The sequence below is a fragment of the Nerophis ophidion genome, linkage group LG14 (assembly GCF_033978795.1).
Source record: "Nerophis ophidion isolate RoL-2023_Sa linkage group LG14, RoL_Noph_v1.0, whole genome shotgun sequence".
In the NCBI taxonomy this organism is placed as follows: Eukaryota; Metazoa; Chordata; class Actinopteri; order Syngnathiformes; family Syngnathidae; genus Nerophis; species Nerophis ophidion.
This window is the reverse complement of record NC_084624.1, coordinates 16,689,994-16,713,899: the sequence shown is the minus strand read 5'-3', so window position 1 is coordinate 16,713,899 and position 23,906 is coordinate 16,689,994. Positions and strand designations below refer to the sequence as shown.

The 23,906-nt window shown below is 41.7% G+C and overlaps 1 protein-coding gene across 4 annotated transcripts in view; it reads left to right on the top strand.

Annotated features, from left to right (window-relative positions):
- spire2 (spire-type actin nucleation factor 2) overlaps nt 1–23,906 on the top strand; it is a 102,892-nt gene that overhangs the window by 59,732 nt on the left and 19,254 nt on the right. For 2 of the 4 annotated variants that reach the window (XR_009809550.1, XM_061919983.1), the window contains exons 8-11: nt 785–957; nt 12,384–12,606; nt 12,874–12,998; nt 22,688–22,820. Coding sequence is in view for 3 of the 4 variants with exons in the window: in XM_061919983.1 (XP_061775967.1) it covers nt 785–957; nt 12,384–12,606; nt 12,874–12,998; nt 22,688–22,820 (654 nt within the window). In the remaining variant the exon portion in view is untranslated. Of the gene's footprint in view, nt 1–784; nt 958–12,383; nt 12,607–12,873; nt 12,999–22,687; nt 22,826–23,906 lie in introns of all 4 variants that reach the window. The other 2 variants (XM_061919982.1, XM_061919981.1) reach the window with 1 other exon arrangement.

Below are 23,906 nucleotides of genomic sequence, written 5' to 3'. Positions count from 1 at the left end.
AAGCAGCAGCCAGGAGGAGGGACGGAGTTGGGGCTAGAGCCAGAGCGTCAGCGAGAACGAAAAAGAAAAAGACAATTGCTGGAAAGCAACTGATAGACTGATTGAAAAATAAAATAATGATGTAATCCTGAAACAGGCTCTCATGTCGGTGCTTGGTGGTCTGAAGAACCCCCAGGAGGGCAAGCCCCACACTAACTTATAATAAATAAATAACTTCTTACCATTAACGCAACTTCTTGGACAGGTGCGGTGGAAAACGGATGGATGGATTAGAAATACATGAGAATGTTTTATATTTTGAACGTTATTTTTAACACTGTGATTACAAATGGAATTATTCATTACTTATCGTGTTAAGCAATGTCAGCTCAGATTTATCCGAGAGCCAGATGCAGTCATCAAAAGAGCCACATCTGGCTCTGGAGCCATAGGTTCCCTACCCCTGATGTAAATAGTCATGAAAATAAAGAAAACGCATTAAATGAGAAGGTGTGTCGAAACTTTTGGCCCGTCCTGTGTATGTTTACCTTCTTTCATTTGAAAATATTTCTTACCGATAAAGCCAAAATGGAGGGGGTTTGTCCACAATAAAACTAAGCATGTGTTGGCGAAAGCAGTTAATGGCTATCTGAAAAGCAAAAAATAAAGAAGGGTAAGAGGAAGCATGACTTGTCGTCAAAAATCCTTTCTTGTTTCGTGATTCTGCTGTTCTTTCATGTTTCTTTCTGCTACTAACAAATAAAGGAACAAAAACACAAGTAATTGTGTTTTTCTCTTCCTGCAGCATTCGGATCTATGCCTTGCTTGGCTCAGACGTGTCCTTGTAGTTCCAAGTCCACTTCCTGTATAGACCTGTCCATCTCGGAGACCGGGTCTCGGTCCCAGGTGCCATCTCGCCCTCGCATCCTTCTCAAAGCCCCAACTCTAGCGGAGATGGAGGAGATGAACGTGTCTGAGGTGAGCTGCAGTAGAGGAGCTTTTATTCAAGTCTGCGCTTTTTACCCCGGAAAGGATTGAACGTGTTGTTTCTAAAACACACACCAAAGATTTGACAATATAAAAGTCGACTTTTGCTTTTATCCACGACTAAAAGTATTTAATGTACATTAACACTATTGTATTTCATTTATTTCATTGGGACAGTGCACATTAATCAACACTTGAATATACAGTGTAAATGCGCCCGACTTAGCACAAATGCTGTAGTCCCAAGGCAGGTTTCTAAAAAAACACAGAGACACATAAGACTTTAAAACCAGGATGACAGAAATAAGAACCAAATACCGTATTTCCTTGAGTGGCCGCCGGGGCGATATTAAAACCTCTTCTCACTCCTGCGCTTATTCAAGGCATGTGGTAAAAGTAAGCAGGCGCTAATATGGTATGCAGCAAAAATTGAGTGTGATTGGAAAAAAAATAAAAATAAATAAATTATTCTGCGGCCATGGCCCGGTGGTTGGGGACCACTGCTCTACAACGTGTCATCACGCCCACCTTTACACCATGCTATCTGCGTGCGTGCCGGCCGGGTGCATGCATTTCGCTGCTTCTCATACGAGATTGGTCAACAGCCATACCGTTTACAATGTAGATTGTGATATAAACAACTTTAACACTCTTACTAATATGCGCCACACACTGTGAACCCACACCAAACAAGAATGACAAACACATTTCTGGAGAACATCGGCTCTGTGACACATTATAAACGCAACATAAGAATTACCCAGAATGCCATGCATCCATGACTCTTTGCTATATTATACACACGCCCCCCCAACCCCGCCCACCTCAACCGACGCACGGAGAGGGGGGGGGGGGGGGTTGGTGCTAGCAGGGTGTATAATATAGCAAAGAGTCATGGATGCATGGCATGCTGGGTAATTCTTATGTTGCGTTTATAATGTGTTACAGAGCCGATGTTCTCCCGAAATGTGTTTGTTATTCTTGTTTGGTGTGGGTTCACAGAGTGTGGCGCATATTAGTAAGAGTGTTAAAGTTGTTTTATATCACAACCATCAGTGTGATCTGTATGGCTGTGGAACAAGACCCCCGGTTTACACATAGTAAAAGCAATGTAAAACTCCTCCGCCATTTTGAAAATGACGGCAGGAGAAACGTTACTCGTGACGTCACAAATTTGACCCGGCGGTAAAACTAAGCATGCGCTAATAAATGTGGGGAGCGAGTCTGACCCGGCAGTAGTTCAAGGCAGGCGCATATTACATGCCCGGCGGCTATTCAAGGAAATACGGTAAATAAGATATAAAAGAGACAAGACAGGCAGTTGCAATACGCAATTACAAGACAATAGACCAGGACAGACAATTTACTCACAGCTTCAAATACGCTGGCCACAAGCCCACTGGAACAGGCTGGAGTCTAGAAACAGTGTTAAATGGTTTACGGGGTGCAAGTCTGGTTTATTTTATTTTTAGCCAGTGTTTTTAATTTTTTTTGAAAAGTGGATAGTAATTATCAGTCTAATGTGTGTGGGCAACCTTTTCCAGGATTGTGTTCCTCTTACAGAGGTAACCATTTGACTGAATTTTGTTGTTTGTTTTGGTGTATTGCAATAACCTCTGAATAAGTCCTTTACTGTTTCTCCTATGAATTAATTCACCTAGTGGTAGGGGTACAAGCGCATTTAAAACTTTGTAGATGATACACACATTCATAAAGATCAAGAATGTTAAAGGGGAACATTATCACAATTTCTGAAGGGTTAAAACCAATAAAAATCAGTTCCCAGTGGCTTATTTTATTTTTCAAAGTTTTTCTCAAAATTTTACCCATCACGCAATATCCCGAAAAACGGCTCCAAAGTGCCTGATTTAACCGTCGTTGTATCCACCCGTCTATTGTCCTGTGACGTCACAGCGTGACCACACAGAAACAAACATGGTGGATAGCACAGAAAGGTATAGCGATATTAGCTCGGATTCAGACTCGAATTTCAGCGACGTAAGCAATTCAACAGATTACGCATGTATTGAAACGGATGGTTGGAGTGTGGAGGCAGGTACCAAAAATGAAATTAAAGAAGAAACAGAAGCTTTTGAGCCATATCACGACAGACAGCGGCACGGGAGGAAGCGTGGACGAATTTGGCGATCGCCTTCTAACCAACGATTGGTATGTGTTTGTTTGACATTAAATGTGGGTGGAGAGAAAATGAGGCATAATGATGCAATATGTACATACAGCTAGCCTAAATAGCATGTTAGCATCAATTAGCTTGCAGTCATGCCGTGACTAATTAAGTCTGATTAGCACACTCCACATAAGTCAATAACATCAACAAAACTCACCTTTGTGATTTTGTTGACTTTATCGTTGGAAATGTATCTGCTTTGAGTGTCGCAGGATATCCACACATTCTTGCCATCTCTGTGCCATCTCTGTCGTAGCATAGCTGTCGTCGGTACAGTGTGCAGAACAAACGAGGGACTTTCGCATCTTTTGACCACTGGTGCAACTTGAAACCGTCTCTGTTCGTGTTGTCACACCCTCCGACAACACACCGACGAGGCATGATGTCTCCAAGGTACCGGAAAACAGTCGAAAAAACGGAAAATAACAGAGCTGATTTGACTTAGTGTGTAATGTGTTTGAGAAAATGGCGGGTCGCTTCATGTTGTGACGTCACGGGTGAATGGTCATTGCTCCGACAGGCAAACAATTGAAAGGCGTTTAAATCGCCAAATTCACCCCTTTAGAGTTCGTAAATCGGTTAAAAAAACATATGGTCTTTTTTCTGCAACATCAAGGTATATATTGACGCTTACATAGGTCTGGTGATAATGTTCCCCTTTAAGTTTTTTTAGAATCGTACAATAGTGGATGGAAGTTTATTGGTTTCCTGTCAAGGATTTTTCTGCACTTTTGAAAAGAGACTTGGTGGGTTTTAGTACATTTTCTGTTGTGTGTGTGTGTCCAAATTGTGAAACAATAATTTATACGTAAAAATATCATGGCGTTCATATAGATCAGGGGTCGGCAACCTTTACCAATCAAAGAGCCATTTTGACCCGTTTCACAAATTAAAGAAGACAAAGGGAGCTGTAATCATTCTCGCGAATATCTGCTGGGGGTCACCCATATAACAGTAATAAGGGCGTGCCATGAAGCCATTGCCTTTGATGCCTTCTACAACATGTACAAAATGCTTGCCAGTACAGTAACATGTTGTATGTGGCTTCCGCAGATACACGTATACGGCTGCAAGGCATACTGGGTGACACAGAGTACACTGAAGGTTGTGATATAAACAATTTTAACACTCTTACTAATATGCACCACACTGTGAACCCACACCAAACAAGAATGACAAACACATTTCTGGAGAACATACGCACTGTCACACATTATAAACGCAACATAACAGTTACCCAGAATGCTATGCACCCATGACTCTTTCAGACTATATTATACACCCCGCTAGCACCAAAACACGTTTCCCTGCCCCCCTTCCGTGCGTCGGTTGAGGTGGGTGGGGGTGTATAATATAGTCAGGAAGAGTCATGGGTATTTGTTGTGTTGCATTTATGTTGTGGTACTGTGAGGATGTTCTCCAGAAATGTGTTTGTCATTCTTGTTTGGTGTGGGTTCACACTGTGGTGCATATTAGTAAGAGTGTTAAAGTTATTTATATCACAACCTTCAGTGTACTCTGTGTCACCCAGTATGCCTTGCAGTCATGTATGTGTATCCGCGGAAACCACATACAACATGTTACTGTACTGGCAAGATGTCTGTACATGTTGTAGAAGGCGTTAAAGGCAATGGCTTCATGGCACACCCTTATTACTGTTATATGGGTGACCACCAGCGGTTATTCGCGAGAATGGTTGCGGCTCCCATTGTCTTCTTTATTTAGTGAAACGCGTCAAAATGTAGAGGGCGCTGAAACTAAAGCCATCACGGCACGCCCTCAATATTGTTGTCCGAATGAAAATCAAAGAATGTTGACCCCGGGTGATGTCCGGAAGAGGCTCCGAGAACCGGAATCCCCCCGTAACAATCGGGGGGGTCGGCGATTGTGCAGCTGAGCCACATTAGAATGGCCAAAGAGCCGCATGCGGCTCCAGAGCCGCGGGTGGCTCCAGAGCCGCGGGTGGCTGACCCCTGATATAGACTCTAGCCGTCTTTGAAGTGAGGAGTGGTCTTATATGATTGAAATTTGACGGATTGTATTTAGCGTTATTTGTGATTTTTTTTTTTAACATGCGCTTTGAATAATCAAAGACCACTCCAAAATATTGGAATTTTTCTGCGATACATAGTCTTTTTGATATTGAGGTGTAAACAGGATTCATTGAGCCAGTGATATACTCGTGCCAGAGCTGCTGATAGTTTTGTTGCTGCTTCTCGTTTTGATATAGCTTGGACATGTAGCACTGTATCATCAGCTTATAATTGCAAACGAACATCTGGGCAGACTCTAGGTAAGTCGTTTACATAGAGACTTAACAGAATTGGGCCCAATATACACTGCAAAAAGTCAGTGTTCAAAAACAACAAAAATTCACAAATTAGGGGCATTTTATTTGAACTCAGCAAAATTTTCTGCCAGTAGAACAAAGAAATTTGGCTTGTCAAGACTTTCCAAAACAAAATAAAATTAGCTAACCTCAATGAACCCAAAAATACCTTAAAATAAGCATATTCTCACTAATACTAAGTGCACTTTTCTTGGTAGAAAAAAAAGAAACCTTTTTGCTTAATATGTTGAAAAATTATCTTAAATTAAGTAAAAGGCGTGGCGCAGTGGGAGAGTGGCCGTGCGCAACCCGAGGGTCCCTGGTTCAATTCCCACCTAGTACCAACCTCGTCACGTCCGTTGTGTCCTGAGCAAGACACTTCACCCTTGCTCCTGATGGGTGCTGGTTGGCGCCTTGCATGGCAGCTCCCTCCATCAGTGTGTGAATGTGTGTGTGAATGGGTAAATGTGGAAGTAGTGTCAAAGCGCTTTGAGTACCTTGAAGGTAGGAAAGCGCTATACAAGTACAACCCATTTATTTATTTAAATGCTAGTGCCATTATCTTGACGTAATGATATGCGCTAGGCATCATGATTTTTTTTTTTCATGCTTGAAGTAAGAAATTATTACTTTAAAAAAGTAGATTTATTCTTGTGAGTGTTGATGACACAGCTTTGCAACAGTTGATGTTCTACTTTCAAGCATGTTTTCTGCTATACAGGTCATAAAATCTCAGCAACGAGCTGTAATATCTTACTGAGATAATTTAGGACCATAACACTTGAAACAAGTAAAACACTAACATAAAATCTGCTTGGTGAGAAGAATGATCTTATCAGACAGAAAATAAGCGAATATCACCCTTATTTGAGATATTTACCGTATTTTTCAGATTATAAATCGCTCCGGAGTATACGTCGCACTGGCCAAAAATGCATAATAAAGAAGGAAAAAAACATATGTACGTCGCATTTTGGGGGGAAATTTATTTGATAAAATTCAACACCAAGAATAGACATTTGAAAGGCAATTTAAAATAAATAAAGAATAGTGAACAACAGGCTGAATAAGTGTAAGTTATATGACTCATTAATAACCAACTGAGAAGGTGCCTGGTATGTTAACGTAACATATTATGGTAAGATTCATTCAAATAACTATAACATATAGAACATGATATACGTTTACCAAACAGTCTGTCACTCCTAATGGATAAATCCCATGAAATCTTCTTCCTCGATGTCGCTTCTAAACAACTCTGCCAACTCCAAAGGTATGCGCCGCTTCCTCTTGTCGTTTTCTGCTGCATATTTCACTACGTCCAGCTTGTAATCTGCAGTACATGATTTCCTTTTCGGTGCCATTTTTGTTCAGCCCTTCTCAGTTTTTATAAGTTACCGCCAACGATGAAATTATCCATTTTAATAGCTACGGCAGCAGCATATAGAACAGGGGTCACGAAAGCGGTGACCGCGGGCACCAGGTAGCCCGTAAGGACCAGATGAGTAGCCCGCGGGCCTGTTCTAAGAATAGCTCAAATAGCGGCACTTACCAGTGAACTGCCACTATTTTTGTAATGTTATTTATTTACTAACAAGCTGGTCTCCCTCTGCTCGACATTTTTAATTCTAAGAGAGACAAAACTCAAATAAATTTTGAAAATCCAAGAGAATATATTTTAAAGACTTGGTTTTCACTTGTTTAAATACATTCATTGTATTTTTACTTTGCTTCTTATATCTTTCAGAAAGACAATTTTAGATAAAAAATACAACCTTAAAAATTATTTTAGGATTTTTAAACACATATACATTTTTACCTTTTAAATTCCTTCCTCTTCATTCCTGACAAGTTAAATCAATGTTCAAGTTTTTTTTTTCATTGTAAAGAATAATAAATATATTTTAATTTAATTTTTCATTTTAGCTTCCGTTTTTTCGACAAAGAATATTTGGGAAATATTTCCTTCCTCTTATTTCCTGACAATTTAAATCAATGTTCAAGTATTTTTTTTTTCATTGTAAAGAATAATAAATATATTTTAATTTAATTCTTCATTTTAGTTTCCGTTTTTTCGACGAAGAATATTTGTGAAATATTTCCTCAAATTTATTATGAGTATAATTTTAAAAAATTATTCTGGCAAATCTAGAAAATCTGTACAATCAAATTGAAATCTTATTTCAATGTCTTTTGAATTTATTTTAAAGGGGAACATTATCACCAAACCTATGCAAGCGTCAATATATACCTTGATGTTGCAGAAAAAAGACCATGTATTTTTTTAACCGATTTCCAAACTCTAAATGGGTGAATTTTGGCAAATTAAACGCCTTTCTGTTAATCGTCTTTTAGCGATGACGTCAGAACGTGACGTCACCGAGGTAACACACCCGCCATATTCATTTTCACATTACAAACACCGGGTCTCATCTCTGTTATTTTCCGTTTTTTCGACTATTTTTTGGGAACCTTGGAGACATCATGCCTCGTCGGTGTGTTGTCGGAGGGTGTAACAACACTAACAGGGAGTGATTCAAGTTGCACCACTGGCAAGAAATCTGCCGCCAGACCCCCATTGAATGTACCAGAGTGTCTGCATATTTTACCGGCGATGCTAAGACAGACATGGCACAGAGATGTATGGATAACCTGCAGATGCATTTGCAACGATTAAGTCAACAAAATCACAAAGGTGAGTTTTGTTGATGTTGTTGACTTATGTGCTAATCAGACATATTTGGTCACGGCATGACTGCCAGCTAATCGATGCTAACATGCTATGCTAACCGATGCTAACATGCTATTTACGCTAGCTGTATGTACATTTGAAACTAGATACCCACATTTAATGAGAAACAAACACTTACCAATCGACGGATTTAAGTTGCTCCAGTGTCACAAGATGCGAAAGTCCTGATGGTTTGGTCCGCACATTTTACCGGCAATGCTAATAAGGCAGCCATGCTATGGGCCACTTCATTAGGTACACCCATGCTATGGCCGAATAGCGTCAATAGCTATTCGCTCAATAGCTTCAATTTCTTCTTCAATTTCGTTTTCGCTATCTGCCTCCATACTCTGACCATCTGTATCAATACATGTGTAATCGGTTGAATCGCTAAAGCCGCTGAAATCCGAGTCTGAATCCGAGCTAATGTAGCTATATCTTGCTGTGGTAACCACCATGTTGTTTGTATTGGCAGCCCTGTATGACATCACAGGGAAATGGATAGTGGATTTACGGATAGCGAAAGTCAGGCACTTTAAAGCTTTTTTTAGGGATATTCCGGGAGGTGTAAAATTTTGAAAAAAACTTCGAAAAATAAAACAAGCCACTGGGAACTGATTTTTATCGTTTTTAACCCTTTTGAAATTGTGATAATGTTCCCCTTTAACATTTTTCTTCTGGAAAATCTAGAAGAAATAATGATTTGTCTTTGTATAGCTTGGTCCAATTTGTTATATATTCTAACAAAGTGCAGATTGGATTTTAACCTATTTAAAACATGTCATCAAAATTCTAAAATTAATCTTAATCAGAAAAAATTACTAATGATGTTACATAAATTCTTTATTTAATTTTTTCAAAAAGATTCGAATTAGCTAGTTTTTCTCACTTTTTTTCCATTGAATTTTGAATTTTAAGGAGTCGAAATTGAAGATAAAGTATGTTTCAAAATTTAATTTTCATTTTTTTCGTGTTTTCTCCTCTTTTAAACCGTTCAATTTAAGTGTTTTTTTTAATCCTTTATTCTCTACAAAAAACCTTCCGTAAAAGGAAAAAAAAATGTACGAGGGAATGACGGACAGAAATACCCATTTTTTATATATGTAGATTTATTTATTAAAGGCAAATTGAGCAAATTGGTTATTTCTGGTAGTTTATTTAAGTGTGTATCAAACTGGTAGCCCTTCGCATTTATCAGTACCCAAGAAGTAGCTCTTGGTTTCAAAAAGGTTGGTGACCTCTGATATAGCATATAGCAGTTAGGATTCCATGACCCACAATGCACTTCTGCCATGACCCTCCCCCACCGAATTCTTATTGGTTGACGTGTATGTGACGATTGCTGACATTTTCTTCGTCTCTTCCGCGGATTAGATCAATACTATTATTTGATATATTACAGTAATGTGTTAATAATTTCACACATAAGTCGCTCCGGAGTATATGCCAAACTATGAAAAAAAACTGCGAATTATAGTCCGAAAAATACGGTAATCTTATTTAAATTTCTATATTTGCAGTGTAGAGCCTTAGGGTACCGCTGTTGAACAGCTAAGGTAAGGTGACATTGAGTTTCTGATCTGAACAGTCTTTTTTCAATCTGACAAATATGATCTCATCCACCAGAGTACACCATCAGAGAAATGAAAGTGTGACATTTTTAAAATTACTACATTATGATTTCGCAGTGGCGGACCATGCATTTCCCACTTAGGCCTTCACTGATGTCCGACTTCAATGATTACCTCTCAAAATACCATAATTTTTACCACCAAATGACCGTTGCTGGAGAAATTCTATACAGAAACACATTTACGCACTACTGCGGATTGAATCACCTCAACAGTGTACAAAACAGGTTATTTTATGGTGCGTTTAAAAATCAATAAATCCGCATCAGCAATTAAAAAATATCTTATGTGGTACTGTTAAAATTAAAAATGCAAAACATGGATGGATATTAACGTGAAAAAAAAAAGAGATAACATTTTTGAACTCACAATTCGTAGCACTCATTCGACGCCGTATAAGCCAGTGGTACCGCTCGTAGTCGGCTGATTCGAGTGGAAATGGTGGGCATTTCCCAATTTCATCGCCGGCATCGTCTCACAAGATGTAGTTTCTCTTTAGATATCCTTCTTGAAAATGGCTTTGCAGATATATGTGTTTTCTTGTCTAATCATAAAAGACGTAGACGAGGCGTGTTGGCTTAGTTCTTTAAGTTTATTCCACAGCGTGCTCATCGATAACATCCAGCTGCTGTTATGGCTACATTCAACAACCAAAATGGGGGTACTGCGCATGCTTTTCACTACTGTGGCATGCTGGGTAATGGAGTTCTTATGTTACTTAGCTCATAACATCACAATATATATCTGCCACCTAATCAACGTTTTGTTCTTCTTTGTGGGTCAACACTTCCTGTTTCTCGTGATTGGTTACTCACTTTGGAATGACAAGTGAGTATCCAATCAAAGTCTGGTTAACGTCAGGCTACCTAGATAGGCTACTGTCAACAACTTGTTATCTGATTGGCTATCGCAAATGTCTAATAACTCTTTGTTCTCAAATTCATCCGCTAACTGTCCCGGTGAGAATCCAATCACAGGACGCATAAATGTTCAACCTTAGGCCAGCTTGAAGGTCTTACTGACAAACAAGTTGTGATCACTCACAAATGTCTATCAACTGTATGTGCCCGTTCACTTGCGGTGCACATTGTTGATTCTGAAGGCCCGGGCAGATTTCATACAGCATGGCAACATAAGCTAGCTCAGGGGTCGGCAACCTTTACCACTCAAAGAGCCATTTCGACCCGTTTCACAAAATGAGGAAGATAATGGGAGCCGCAACTATTCTCGGCAATATCTGCTGGTGGTCACCCAGATGACAAGAATAAGGGCATGCTATGAAGCCATTGCCTTAAACACCTTCTACAACATGTACAAACTGCTTGCCAGTCCAGCAACATGTTGTGAGAAGCTTCCGCAGATGCACGCACACATCCTTTGCATCCATGACACACCTGACTATTTTATACACCCCGCGAGCACCAAACCCCACCCACCTCAACCACGCAGGGAGGGGGAAGGTGGGTTTGGTGCTCGCGGGGTGTATAAAATAGTCAGGAATTGTCATGGATGCAAAGGATTCTGGGTATTTGTTGTGTTGCGTTTATGTTGTGTTACTGTGAGGATTTTCTCCCGAAATGTGTTTGTCATTCTTCTTTTGTGTGGGTTCACAATGTGGCGCATATTAGTAGGAGTGTTAAAGTTGTTTATATCACAACCGTCAGTGTACTCTGTGTCACCCAGTATGCCTTGCAATCTCATACATGTGCCGATAGAAGCAGCGAAATGCATGTGTCCGGTCGGCACGCAAATAGCATTCCGTGAATGGCGGGCGCGATGACGTACAAGAGGACGTTAAGAGTAATATCATCACGGCACACCCTTAACATTGTAGTCCGAGTGAAAATTGGAGAACGTTGACTCCGGGTGATGTCCGGGAGAGGCATTGAATTCCGGAATCTCCCCGCAACAATCTGGGGGGTCGGCGATTGTGCAGCTGAGCCGCATCAGAGTTGCCAAAGAGCCACACGCGGGTTGCCGACCCCTGAGCTAGCTGAATCCTGATCGGATACAAACTCTAACCCAAAAGCAACAGCACTGGAAGGAGCATAATATGACATGAAGAGAATATGAATACTTTTAGATATTTAGGGAAAGTAAATTAAAAAAAAGACTTTTATCTTTAATTATGATCATGAATTCTGGTTATGTTAGGCCAGCAGAGAAGGCCTTGCTAGCCCTGACGGCACACCACTGTGATTTAGTGAGTCAAAAGCTCTTTTCAGTTCCAGGAAGACAGCTCCCACATAACCACCTTGATCCAACAGACCTCTGATGTTCTCATGAAAATAACAAATTGCGGTTTCAGTTGAGTGGTATTTCCGAAAATCAAACTGCATTGGATGTAGTGGGTTATTCCCACTGTTAAGATGGTCAGTTAACAGTGATGCGATCCATTTCTCAGCCATGTTTGACATTTTTTGGTAATTTTCTACTTTGGTCTTTAGGACTGGAGTAATCCTAACAGTCTTCCAGGCAACATCACGTATTTTTGTTTTTTTACTAAGTCCTAAAACTTGCGTGGTATCGCCGACGCAGGAAGAAGAGTCTCCTGACACATCTGAGCTGAGGAGGACAGAGAGCTCGCCGACGCCGCTCAAGAGAGATCGCTCGTTTTCCGAACACGACCTGGCTTTACTGCGTAGCGAGATTCTTCCCTCGCTCTCGGAATCCGGCCATTTTGGCGACACGGTCGCACTGAATGGCGGAAGGCCACGGTCGAGAACGCTGACGGGACCCGAGCTGCCTCCGAAACAGAGAGGTCAGCATTTCATCGTTTACTGTGTTTCTGACATGTAAGCTGTTTACTGAGCAGAGACAATTGTTATCCAGTTCATAACTCAGAAATCAAACATTACATACCTTTTTTAGCTTGGTTTACCGACACCTCACTTGTTCACTTTCTTATCACAGCAACCAAATAATACTTATGTATTATTGATTGAATGGTACACATGTTATTTATTGCATTTATTTCCATTGCTTTGAATGGATATGAAATGTTCAGCTTTGTCATTTCTTACCTTAGCATTCTTCCCACTTGATGACTCCATGTCCAGCTCTCCTGCTCGCTTGTCTCTGAGCTCTGTTGATGAGGCCTCAGAAGGATATGAAAAGATGCTTAAATGCAGATCGGACAAGCATCAGTGGATGGTGAGCAACATGCAGCTGGAAACACAGACTGCCTTCTACATAATGTGTGTACATGATGAAAGCATAATACGTGAAAACACCATTCAGTCCAGCGCATCACTCGTGTCCATTTGAAGCTACTTCATTCAAAGTCAAACCATCTCACTTTAAGAACCTCAAACAAAAACATTTGCCATTGATTGTCAGCTATAGAAAGGTGGGTGGAGTAGCCAAAAATGTGAATTAAGAGTACTGTTAGAATAAGTTGACTCAAATTAAAGTAAAAAGTAGTCATCCAAATAATTACTTTAGTAAGAGTATGTATTCCATGAAAAACTAATCAAATACTGAGTAACTGGTGTCTAACGCCTAATTTATTAAGTCATCTTTTTTTTAATGGTTCTTGGACTACATCAAATAGTGTGTGTGTGTGTGTGTGTGTGTGTGTGTTTTCTGTAGGGGTGTAACGGTACACAAAAATTTTGGTTCGGTACAAACCTCGGTTTTGAGGTCACGGTTCGGTTCATTTTCAGTACAGTAAGAAAACAACAAAATATACATTTTTGGGTTATTTATTTACCAAATTTGTAAACAATGGCTTGATCCTTTTAACATTGGGAACATTATAATAATTCCGCCCACGTTAATCCACATTAAACCGCTTCAAGTTGTTGCTTTGATGAAATAAAATGACACAACTTTTCTTCTACATATAAAAAGTGCAACATTAAACAGTTTCAAGTCCACTCATCATGCTCAATTTATTACAGCATTGGGGAAGCCTGTATTTGATTTTTATTATGTAAATGTTATATTTTTATCAACATGTGATAGCATGGACCCTGCCATTCAAAACTACGCTGCTACATTACTAATGATTAATGTAACTATAGCTGAAAAATCATCCCTGACCACTATGGAGTTCATGTAGGCTTAATGATGCACTTACATTATTTTATAAACTATCAGAGACAGAAACTCTTCATTTAATATACTGTCCTTTTTTGCTGCTTCAACACCTCAATCAACACTGTCCACACACACACACACACACACACACACACGTATGCACACACCGCAAAATGAGCTAACGTTACGGTAAAAGCTAACTAGCCTTCCCCTAAAGCCAGAACTGCGAGTGAGCTAAGCTGCAGTTTGTTTTTCGAAGGTAAACGGGCTCATAGTGATGTTTAGAAAATAGTTGACTTGGAATATAATTTGGGGAGAGTGCATTGCTCCCCTGCTAAAGACCTTATCTGCTCGACATCGACACTGAAGTGCTGACTACATCGCTCTGAATACGCATTGCTGATTGGCTTTGTATGTAACCAATCAGATGGTTGTGTGGGAGGGACACTGCAGGGTGCTGTGGAGGAGACAGAGGCAGAACGGAGTGGAGCAGCTTGTTAAGACTTTAGCATAGGCGGCTACTTCATATGTTCGTGTGGAACTCGTTCGGTACTCCTCCGCACCGAACCGGAACCCCCGTACCGAAACGGTTCAATACAAATACACGTACCGTTACACTCCTAGTTTTCTGGCAATGCTTACTTAAAGGCCTACTGAAACCCACTACTACCGACCACACGGTCTAATAGTTTATATATCAATGATGAAATATTAACATTGCAACACATGCCAATACGGCCTTTTTAGTTTACTAAATTTCAATTTTAAATTTCCCGCGAGTTTCTTGTTGAAAACGTCACGGAATGATGACGCGTACGCGTGACGTCAAGGACTGTCAGGAAATATTAGCAGCTGCACCACTAGGGGCTAAAAGTCGTCTGCTTTAATCGCATAAATACAGAGTATTCTGGACATCTGTGTTGCTGAATCTTTTGCAATTTGTTCATTTAATAATGGAGACTATAAAGAACAATGCTGTTGGTGGAAAGCGGTGGATTGCAGCTGTCTTTAGCACCGACACACAGCCGGTGTTTCTTTGTTTGTTGTGAAGCAGCGCGGTCAAGCGAACATGTTTTCTTTACGTCAACCAGCATGTTTTTGGATGGGGAAATTGTGATATATATCTTACCAGTGACATCAGTGGATTATTCGTCGTCCTGCAGCAGCTGTCAAAAAAGGCAGCTGTGAGCTTGGCTCCTTGGCTTCTCTCTGAGACACTGCGTGTTCACCACTGCCATCCGACCTCGAGGTATGGCTTTACAATCTTTAAAATCTCACTAAAACACTATTAAAACAATAAGGAGATAAGGGATCTTCCAGAATTATCCTAGTAAATGTGTCTAATTACATCTGAAACGCTCCCACTCCTGCCGCCCGGAGCCGTCGCTTATTTTATTTTTTTTTGTAGTCCTTCACTATCAATATCCTAATTCACGAATCTTTCATCCTCGCTCAAATTAATGGGGAAATTGTCGCTTTCTTGGTCCAAATTGCTCTTACTGCTGGTGGCTCCCATTAAAAACAATGTGAATATGTGTGGAGCCCTGCAACTTGTGACGTCACGAGCACATACTTCCGGTAAAGGCAGGACTTTTCTATTAGCGACCAAAAGTTGCGAACTTTATCGTGGATGTTCTCTACTAAATCCCTTCAGCAAAAATATGGCAATATCGTGAAATGATCAAGTGTGACACATAGAATGAACCTTCTATTCCCGTTTGAATAAGAAAATCTAATTTCCGTAGGCATTTAATGGGGACATTGCTCTGTTTACACAGTCACCTTTAGGGAACGGAACCTCTGACGATATGGGAACAAAAAACAGGTCCCCTAAAGGGAAACCTTTAGGGGATTAAAATGTTATTACATTTTATTTAATATGAAGTTTTTTTTTTCAAATGGTCCTCAGTAGTAACGTACAAAATTGTATGAATTATGCAAAATTATTTAAATTTGGTCACCATGAACCATATTAACTCTTTTTTTCCCCCCAGGGTCCCCAGTAAGAATGATCAGCACATTAAAATCCAGAGATTTAAAAATCCAGATATTTAAAGACGTGTATGAGCTAACTGGGCAGTGGTCATTTTACCTAATTTTTATTATGCCTCCACAACTTGTAGAAAGGGTGGTCTCCACAAGTGATGATCAAAAACTTGGTCCCCATTCCAAATGATAACCTGTGTGTGTGTGTGTGTGTGTGTGTGTGTGTGTGTGTGTGTGTGTGTGTGTGTGTGTGTGTGTGTGTGTGTGTGTGTGTGTGTGTGTGTGTGTGTGTGTGTGTGTGTGCGTGCGTGCGTGCGTGCGTGCGTGCGTGCGTGCGTGCGTGCGTGCGCGCGCGCGCGCGTGCGTGCGTGCGTGCGTGCGTGTGTAAAACATAATAATCTACTATTTACTGCAACATGTTTTCTCCATTTGGAAGTGCAATTCCTGTAGGCTGAAATGTGAACTTTTCTACTGAAACAAATGACAGCGCACAGATAGATAGTACTTTGATTCCTTCAGGAGAGTTCCCTCAGGAAAAAATTATATGATTTTATGATATAAATATTGTTTTTACGATATTGTAAGAAAACATTGAAGAGTTGTTCTGACTTGGCTGACAACGTGTCACTTTTTACACTCCGTACGTTTCAATGCACTAAATTAGTCTGATTTGTCAAATCATATATTTTGACAAATAAATCATTGTTTCTTTTGTCTTTACAGGTACATGTGAAGTTGTAATTTCCATGCTCTATTTCTCATATAACTTTCGGCCATAAACTAGGTGGTGATTATTTTACTATGTTATTGCTATGTGGGAATGTACTGTAAATACAGTAGAACAGGGGTGTCAAACTTATTTTAGCTCAGGGGGCGCTTGGAGGAAAATGTGCACACACAGTCCGGACTATTAAAATCATTGCATTAATACAAAAAAATAAAGACAACTTCAGATTGTTTTCTTTGTCTTTCTTTGGGCCAAAAATAAAACAAACACATTTTGAAAATATTACAATAAAAATATTTTTAAAAATACCCGCAGCGGTAAAGTTTAGATCATGGGTGTCAAACTCTGGCCCGCGGGCCAAATCTGGCCCACCGTGTAATTTAATTTGGCCCTTGAGGCAATATCAATTTAGCATTAGAGCTGGCCCGCCGGTGTTATACAGCGTCGGTGCCGCGGTACCACCGCATTCACCGCTAATACTTATACTTGCCAACCCTCCTAATTTTCCCGGTAGACTCCCAAAGTTCAGTGCCCCTCCCGAAAATCTCCCGGGGCAACAATTCTCCCGAATTTCTACCGATTTCCACCTGGACAACTATATTGGGGGCGTGCATTTAAGGCACTGCCTTTAGCGTTCTCTACAACCTGTCGTCACGTCCGCTTTTCCTCCATACTAACAGCGTGTCACATAATATTTGTGGCTTTTTACACACACACATGCACAAGTGAATCCACGCATACTTGGTCAACAGCAATACAGGTCACACTGAGGGTGGCCGTATAAACAACTTTAGCACTGTTACAAATATGCGCCACACTGTGAAACCACACCAAACAAGAATGACAAACACATTTCGGGTGAACATCCGCACCGTAACACAACAGAATAAATGGCCAGAACCCCTTGCAGCACTAACTCTTCCGGGAAACTTCCAGCAAACTGACCAATAACTAACGTTTTATTCATGGATTTTTTCTTGCTACTTCAAGGCTTGAATGTTTGGTTCATTCATTGTTATTTTATTTCCAAATTTATTATTAGCCTGTGGAAAAAATTTGATATTTATCTCAGAAGATTGCAAATAGAAAAAAAGGCATAACATTTTTATTTAAATTGTATTTGATATGCCATTGATATTTTTTTAAATTATTATTATTATTTGAAACTGGATTTTGCATGTCACTAAAGTTATACAAGCCTTGCTTGTCCAATATTTAATACAAAACTTTTTTGGGTCCCTATTAAAAGGTTAATTTGTGCAACCTTGGCCCGCGGCTTTGTTCCGTTTAAAATTTTGGCCCACTCTGTATTTGAGTTTGACAGCCCTGGTTTAGATCCATTAAGGAAAGAAGAAATTGAATGAATGTTTATAACTGAATACATTTACAAATGCAACAAAATGTGTTTTCTTTTGTTATTTTTTTTTATGAATTAAGTAACGTTTATTACAACCTTTTTCCAAAAGACATGATAGAATGTGAGCTTTGACAGGGCAATGCATACATGTATCATTTGTTTTCAAAACGGTTACAAAAGAGTGGGACCCCATTTTTATGAGCTGATGGGTTTCCTGGGACTCCCTTTTGAAAATGTTTAGCGCCAACACTGATGCAGTATTGCTACGTGCAAAACAGCAGTAGGCAGCTGTGGTCTGCAGGTCGTTTCTAATACTAATCGAATATCATCCCGAATATCATTCGCGGGCTGGATCTGGCCTGGGGGCCTTGACTTTGACACGTAGGCAGTAGAAGAAGAGACAAGCTGATAAAGTCGTGCGAGTAACTGTCAATCCCCAGATCTAACTGATCCATCATCCATCATCTTCCGCTTATCCGAGGTCGGGTCGCGGGGGGAACAGCCTAAGCAGGGAAACCCAGACTTCCCTCTCCCCAGCCACTTCGTCTAGCTCTTCCCGAGGGATCCCGAGGCGTTCCCAGGCCAGCCGGGAGAGATAGTCTTCCCAACGTGTCCTGGGTCTTCCCTGTGGCCTCCTACCGGTTGGACGTGCCCTAAACACCTCCCTAGGGAGGCGTTCGGGTGGCATCCTGACCAGATGCCCGAACCACCTCATCTGGCTCCTCTCGATGTGAAGGAGCAGCGGCTTTACTTTGAGTTCCTCCCGGATGGCAGAGCTTCTCACCCTATCTCTAAGGGAGAGCCCCGCCACACGGCGGAGGAAACTCATTTCGGCCGCTTGTACCCGTGATCTTATCCTTTCGGTCATGACCCAAAGCTCATGACCATAGGTGAGGATGGGAACGTAGATCGACCGGTAAATTGAGAGCTTTGCCTTCCGGCTCAGCTCCTTCTTCACCACAACGGATCGGTACAACGTCCGCATTACTGAAGACTGATAACTTTACTGCTATTTTGTGTTGCTGGTAATGTTTTTATGTATTTAAATGACAGGTGTGGTTATGATTGTCAGACGCCCACAAAAAGATCGCTATTTTGGTAAACGAAAAAGGTACAAGTTTTGGTGTTCAGAAAAAATATTTTGTGTGTGAAAAATAGCTTTCTCACCTGCTGACACTTCAGCCTTTGTAGCTTAAAAACAGCTGACCAAGTCGAGAAACTTTCAAAATAAACTTCCCTGACCCGGCCTTATCTGTTCTCCACTCTGGTGTCGCCGATGACGAACAGCGTTTGTCCCAGGTGTGCTAATATGGTGTGTTCATGGTGTTGGCCCCTAGCTTTCTGATTTCCATAGGCTCCTTAATCCATCTATTATGTTTATTTCTGATGATAGAACTTTTCCTGTGTCCCAGTCCAAGAGGTTGTTGTTGTTACTCCTGCAGTGATCTGTAATAGCTGATTATTATTATTTGTTTTGCTGTGTTTTAGGGTTCTGGTAAACTTTGCAAATGTTTTCTTCTCGCATTAATTTTTGTGTTCTTTTTTACCGGGTACTGAAAGTTTTTCAGGTCTCTCCAATATATGTTTTATTGCATGATCTGCATGGGATTTTGTAGATGACATCATTTTCAATCCTGTGTTAATGTATACTTTTGTTGTTTTACTGCAGTGTTTGAGGTTTTTTCATGGTGCCTTGTATGGTATTTGTTAGTCCTCTGATGTATGGTGGTGTTATCCAAAACCCAAAACCGGTGAAGTTGGCACGTTGTGTAAATTGTAAAGGAAAACAGAATACAATGATTAAACGGCAAGGCCGAAAACCAACATGACCCCTCAGGGAGTACTCCATCAAAAACAGACATTGGTCTGTAAAGGATATCACCACATGGGTTTAGGAACACTTTAGAAGACCACTGTCAGTAACTACAGTGGGTCGCTACATCTGTAATTGCAAGTTAATACTCTCCTATGCAAAGCGAAACCCAATCAACAACACCCAGAAACGCCGCCGGCTTTGCTGGGCCCGAGCTCATCTAAGATGGACTGATGCAAAGTAGAAAAGTGTTCTGTTGTCAGCCGAGTGCACATTTCAAATAGTTTTTGGAAACTGTGGACGTCTTGTCCTCTAGACCAAAGAGGAAAAGAACCAGCCTGAATGTTAAAGTTAAAGTAAAGTACCAATGATTGTCACACACACACAAGGTGTGGCGAAATTTGTCCTCTGCATTTGACCCATCCCCTTGATCACCCCCTGGGAGGTTAGGGGAGCAGTGGGCAGCAGCGGTACCGCGCCCGGGAATCCTTTTTGGTGATTTAACCCCCAAATCCAACCCTTGATGCTGAGTGCCAAGCAGGGGGGTAATGGGTCCCATTTTTATTGTCTTTGGTATGACTCAGCCGAGGTTTGAACTCACAACCTACCGATCTCAGGGTGGACACTCTAACCACTAGGCCACTGAGTAGGAGCAAAGTTCAAAAGCCAGCGTCTGTGATGGTATGAGGGTGTATTAGCGCCCAAGGCCTGGGTAACTTAAACATCTGTGAAGGCACCATTAATACTGAAAGGTAAAGACAGGTTTTTGAGCAACATATGTTAAAGTCCAAGCAACATATTTTTCATGTACGCCCCTGCTTATTTCAGCAAGACAATGCCAAGCCACATTCTACAAAACAAGCCAACTTCACTGCTTTTGGGTTTTGTATATTTCTTGCACGGTTTTTGTTTTGCTTTTCTGTCTTTTTTTTCTGCCTTGGTGGTTGTTTTCCTTTCTAAATGGCCCATCTTGGATATTAGCCGCATGAGAGAGCATCTTAGATGTATTTTTTTTTCTCCTGTCTGTCTTTTTCATTCATTAAGATGCTAGTCTGTTAGTAAAGGGTTCTGACTGCTGAGAGTTTGCGTGCAGTGGGATGTACTGATGTCCAGATACGGTACTGGTCCATAAGCTAGCTCTTGGGACGTGGAACGTCGCCTCGCTGGGGGGGGGGGGGGTGCTGAGCTAGTGCGCGAGGTTAGACATAGTCGGACTCACTTTGACGCACAGCAAGGGCTTTGGAAACAGTTCTTTCGAGAGGGGCTGGACTCTCTTCCACTCTGGCATTGTCAGCAGTGAGAGGCGACGGGCTGGGGTGGCAATTCTTGTTGCACCCCCGAGTTCAACCCAGTGGAAGAGAGGTTAGCTTCCCTCCGCCCTCAAGTCGGGGGACGGGTTCTGACTGTTTGCGCTTATGTGCCAAACAGCACTTCAGAGTACCCACCCTTTTTAGATTCACTCGAGGGAGTACTTGAGAGTGCTCCCCCGGGTGATTCCCTCGTTCTACTGGTGGGCTTCCACGCTCATATTGGCAATGACAGTGAAACCTACAGAGGCGTGATTGAGAAGAATGGCCGCCCGGATCTGAACCCGAGTGGTGTTTTGTTATTGGACTTTTGTGCTCGTCACAGATTGTCCATAACAAACACCATCTTCAAACATAAAGGTGTCCATATGTGCACTTGGCACCAGGACACCCTAAGCCGCAGTCCAATGATTAACTTTGTCGTTGTTTTGGACACTTGGATGAAGAGAGGGGCAGAGCTTTCTATCGATCACCACCTGGTGGTGAGTTGGCTGCAATGATGGGGCAGGATGCCGGACAGACCTGGCAGGACCTAACGCATTGTGAGGTTCTGCTGGGAACCCCTAGCAGAGTCTCCTGTCAGAGAGAGTTTCATTTATCGTGGAATCACACTCCCCAGCCTTCCTGGTAAGGTCTATTCAGGTGTACTGGAGAGGAGGCTACGCCGGATAGTCGAACCTCGGATACAGGAGGAACAGTGTAGTTTTCGTCCTGGTCGTAGAACTGTGTACCAGCTTTATACTCTCGGCATGGTCTTTGAGTGTGCATGGGAGATTGCCCAACCAGTCTACAAGTGCTTTGTGGACTTGGAGAAGGCATTTGACCGTGTCCACAGGGGAAGCCCTGTTGGGAGTGTTCAGAGAGTATGGGGTAACGGACTGTCTGATTCTGGTGGTCCGCTCCCTGTATGATCAGTGTCAGAGCTTGGTCCGCATTGCCGGCAGTGAGTCAGACCCGTTTCCAGTGAGGGTTGGACTCCGCCAAGCTGCCCTTTGTCACCGATTCTGTTCATAACTTTTATGGACAGAATTTCTAGGCGCAGTCAGGGCGTTGAAGGTATCTGGTTGGGTGGTTGCAGGATTAGGTCTCTGCTTTTTGCAGATGATGTGGTCTTCAGCTCTCACTGGATCGGTTCGCAGCCAAGTGGAGTGAGTGGAGTGCTATCCCCGGGTTGGGGAGTAGATCTTTCCCCAAGTCAAGGAGTTCAAGTACCTCGGAGTCTTGTTCACGAGTGAGGGAAGAGTGGATCCTGAGGTCGACAGGCGGATCGGTGTGGCGTCTTCAGTAATGCAGACGCTGTATCGATCCGTTGCGGGGAAGAGGGAGCCGAGCCCGAAGGCAAAGCTCTCAATTTACTGGTCGATCTAAGTTCCCATCCTCATGTGTGGACATGAGCTTTGGGTTATGACCAAAATGACAAGATCACTGGTACAAGCGGCCGAAATGAGCTTCCTCCGCCGGATGGCGGTACAGAATAGGCCCGTATATATTTAGGAAAGAGGACTGTATTTGAATAACTTCAAAGTGATTTTTGTATTTGAAATATATTCCGATAAATATATAATTGAATTGAGCAGCTGTTGATGAAAACTCATTCTTCTGCTCACTAAGGAGGAGTTCAGCCACCCAGTGGAGAGTCTGGCCTTGACTGTTGAAGAGGTCATCAACGTGCGCCGAGTTTTGGTCAAAGCGGAAATGGAAAAATTTCTTCAGACCAAGGAACTCTACAATAACCTGAAAAAAGGCAAGGTAATGAATCCTTTCAATTTTCCCATCCATCCATCCTCGATGCCTTGAAAGCGTCTTTCTCACACTGCCATCCAGAATTTCTTTGGTCCTCTGCACTCACATATTGATAAATTGCAATTATTTTATATTTTTATCATTTTAGTTGAAATATGGTGGGAGAGGGGTTAGTGCGTGTGCCTCACAATACGAAGGTCCTGGGTTCGATCCTGGCCTCGGGATCTTTCTGTGTGGAGTTTGCATGTTCTCCCTGTGACTGCGTGGGTTCCCTCCGGGTACTCCTGCTTCCTCCCACTTCCAAAGACATGCACTTGGGGATAGATTGATTGGCAACACTAATTTGGCCCTAGTGTGTGAATGTTGTCTGTGTTGGCCCTGTGATGAGCTGGTGACTTGTCCAGGGTGTACCCCGCCTACCGCTAGAATGCAGCTGAGATAGGTTCCACCACCCCCCGTGACCCCCACAGGGACAAGCGGTAAAAAATGGACAGATGGATAGTTGAAATATATATATTATCTGTTTCATTTCCATCAGTAGATACGAGGAGTTTATCCATATAAATATTTGGTTCACTACAGAAGTGCACCAAACTCCCACATAGTACATTTTAAAAATTTCTATGCAAAACCAATATAATGCACCAGTCATGACTAGCTGTTGTGCCAACCAGAACTCAGAGCTTGAAAACCCTCTTGTGTGGTTAAAATCTCCTGTGGACTTGTTTGTAGTCTCTGCACATATTTTATATTTCTAATTAGGATTTTGAAACATACACAAAATGCAATTTCTTCCAAAAAACATTCAGCAACTGTTTTTTTTTGCACGTTTATTAGGGGTGTAACGGTACCTGTATTTGTATTGAACCGTTTCGGTACGGGGGTTTCGGTTCGGTACAAGGGTATATCGAACGAGTTTCTGATCTAAAGTCTTAACAAGCTGCTCTGCGGCCGCCTCTGACTGAGCAGTAAGCACCTGCATTGTCCCGCCCACACAACCATCTGATTGGTTACATACAAAGCCAATCAGCAATGCGTATTCAGAGCGATGTAACAGCCAATCATCAGGGCGTGTTCAGAAAGCATC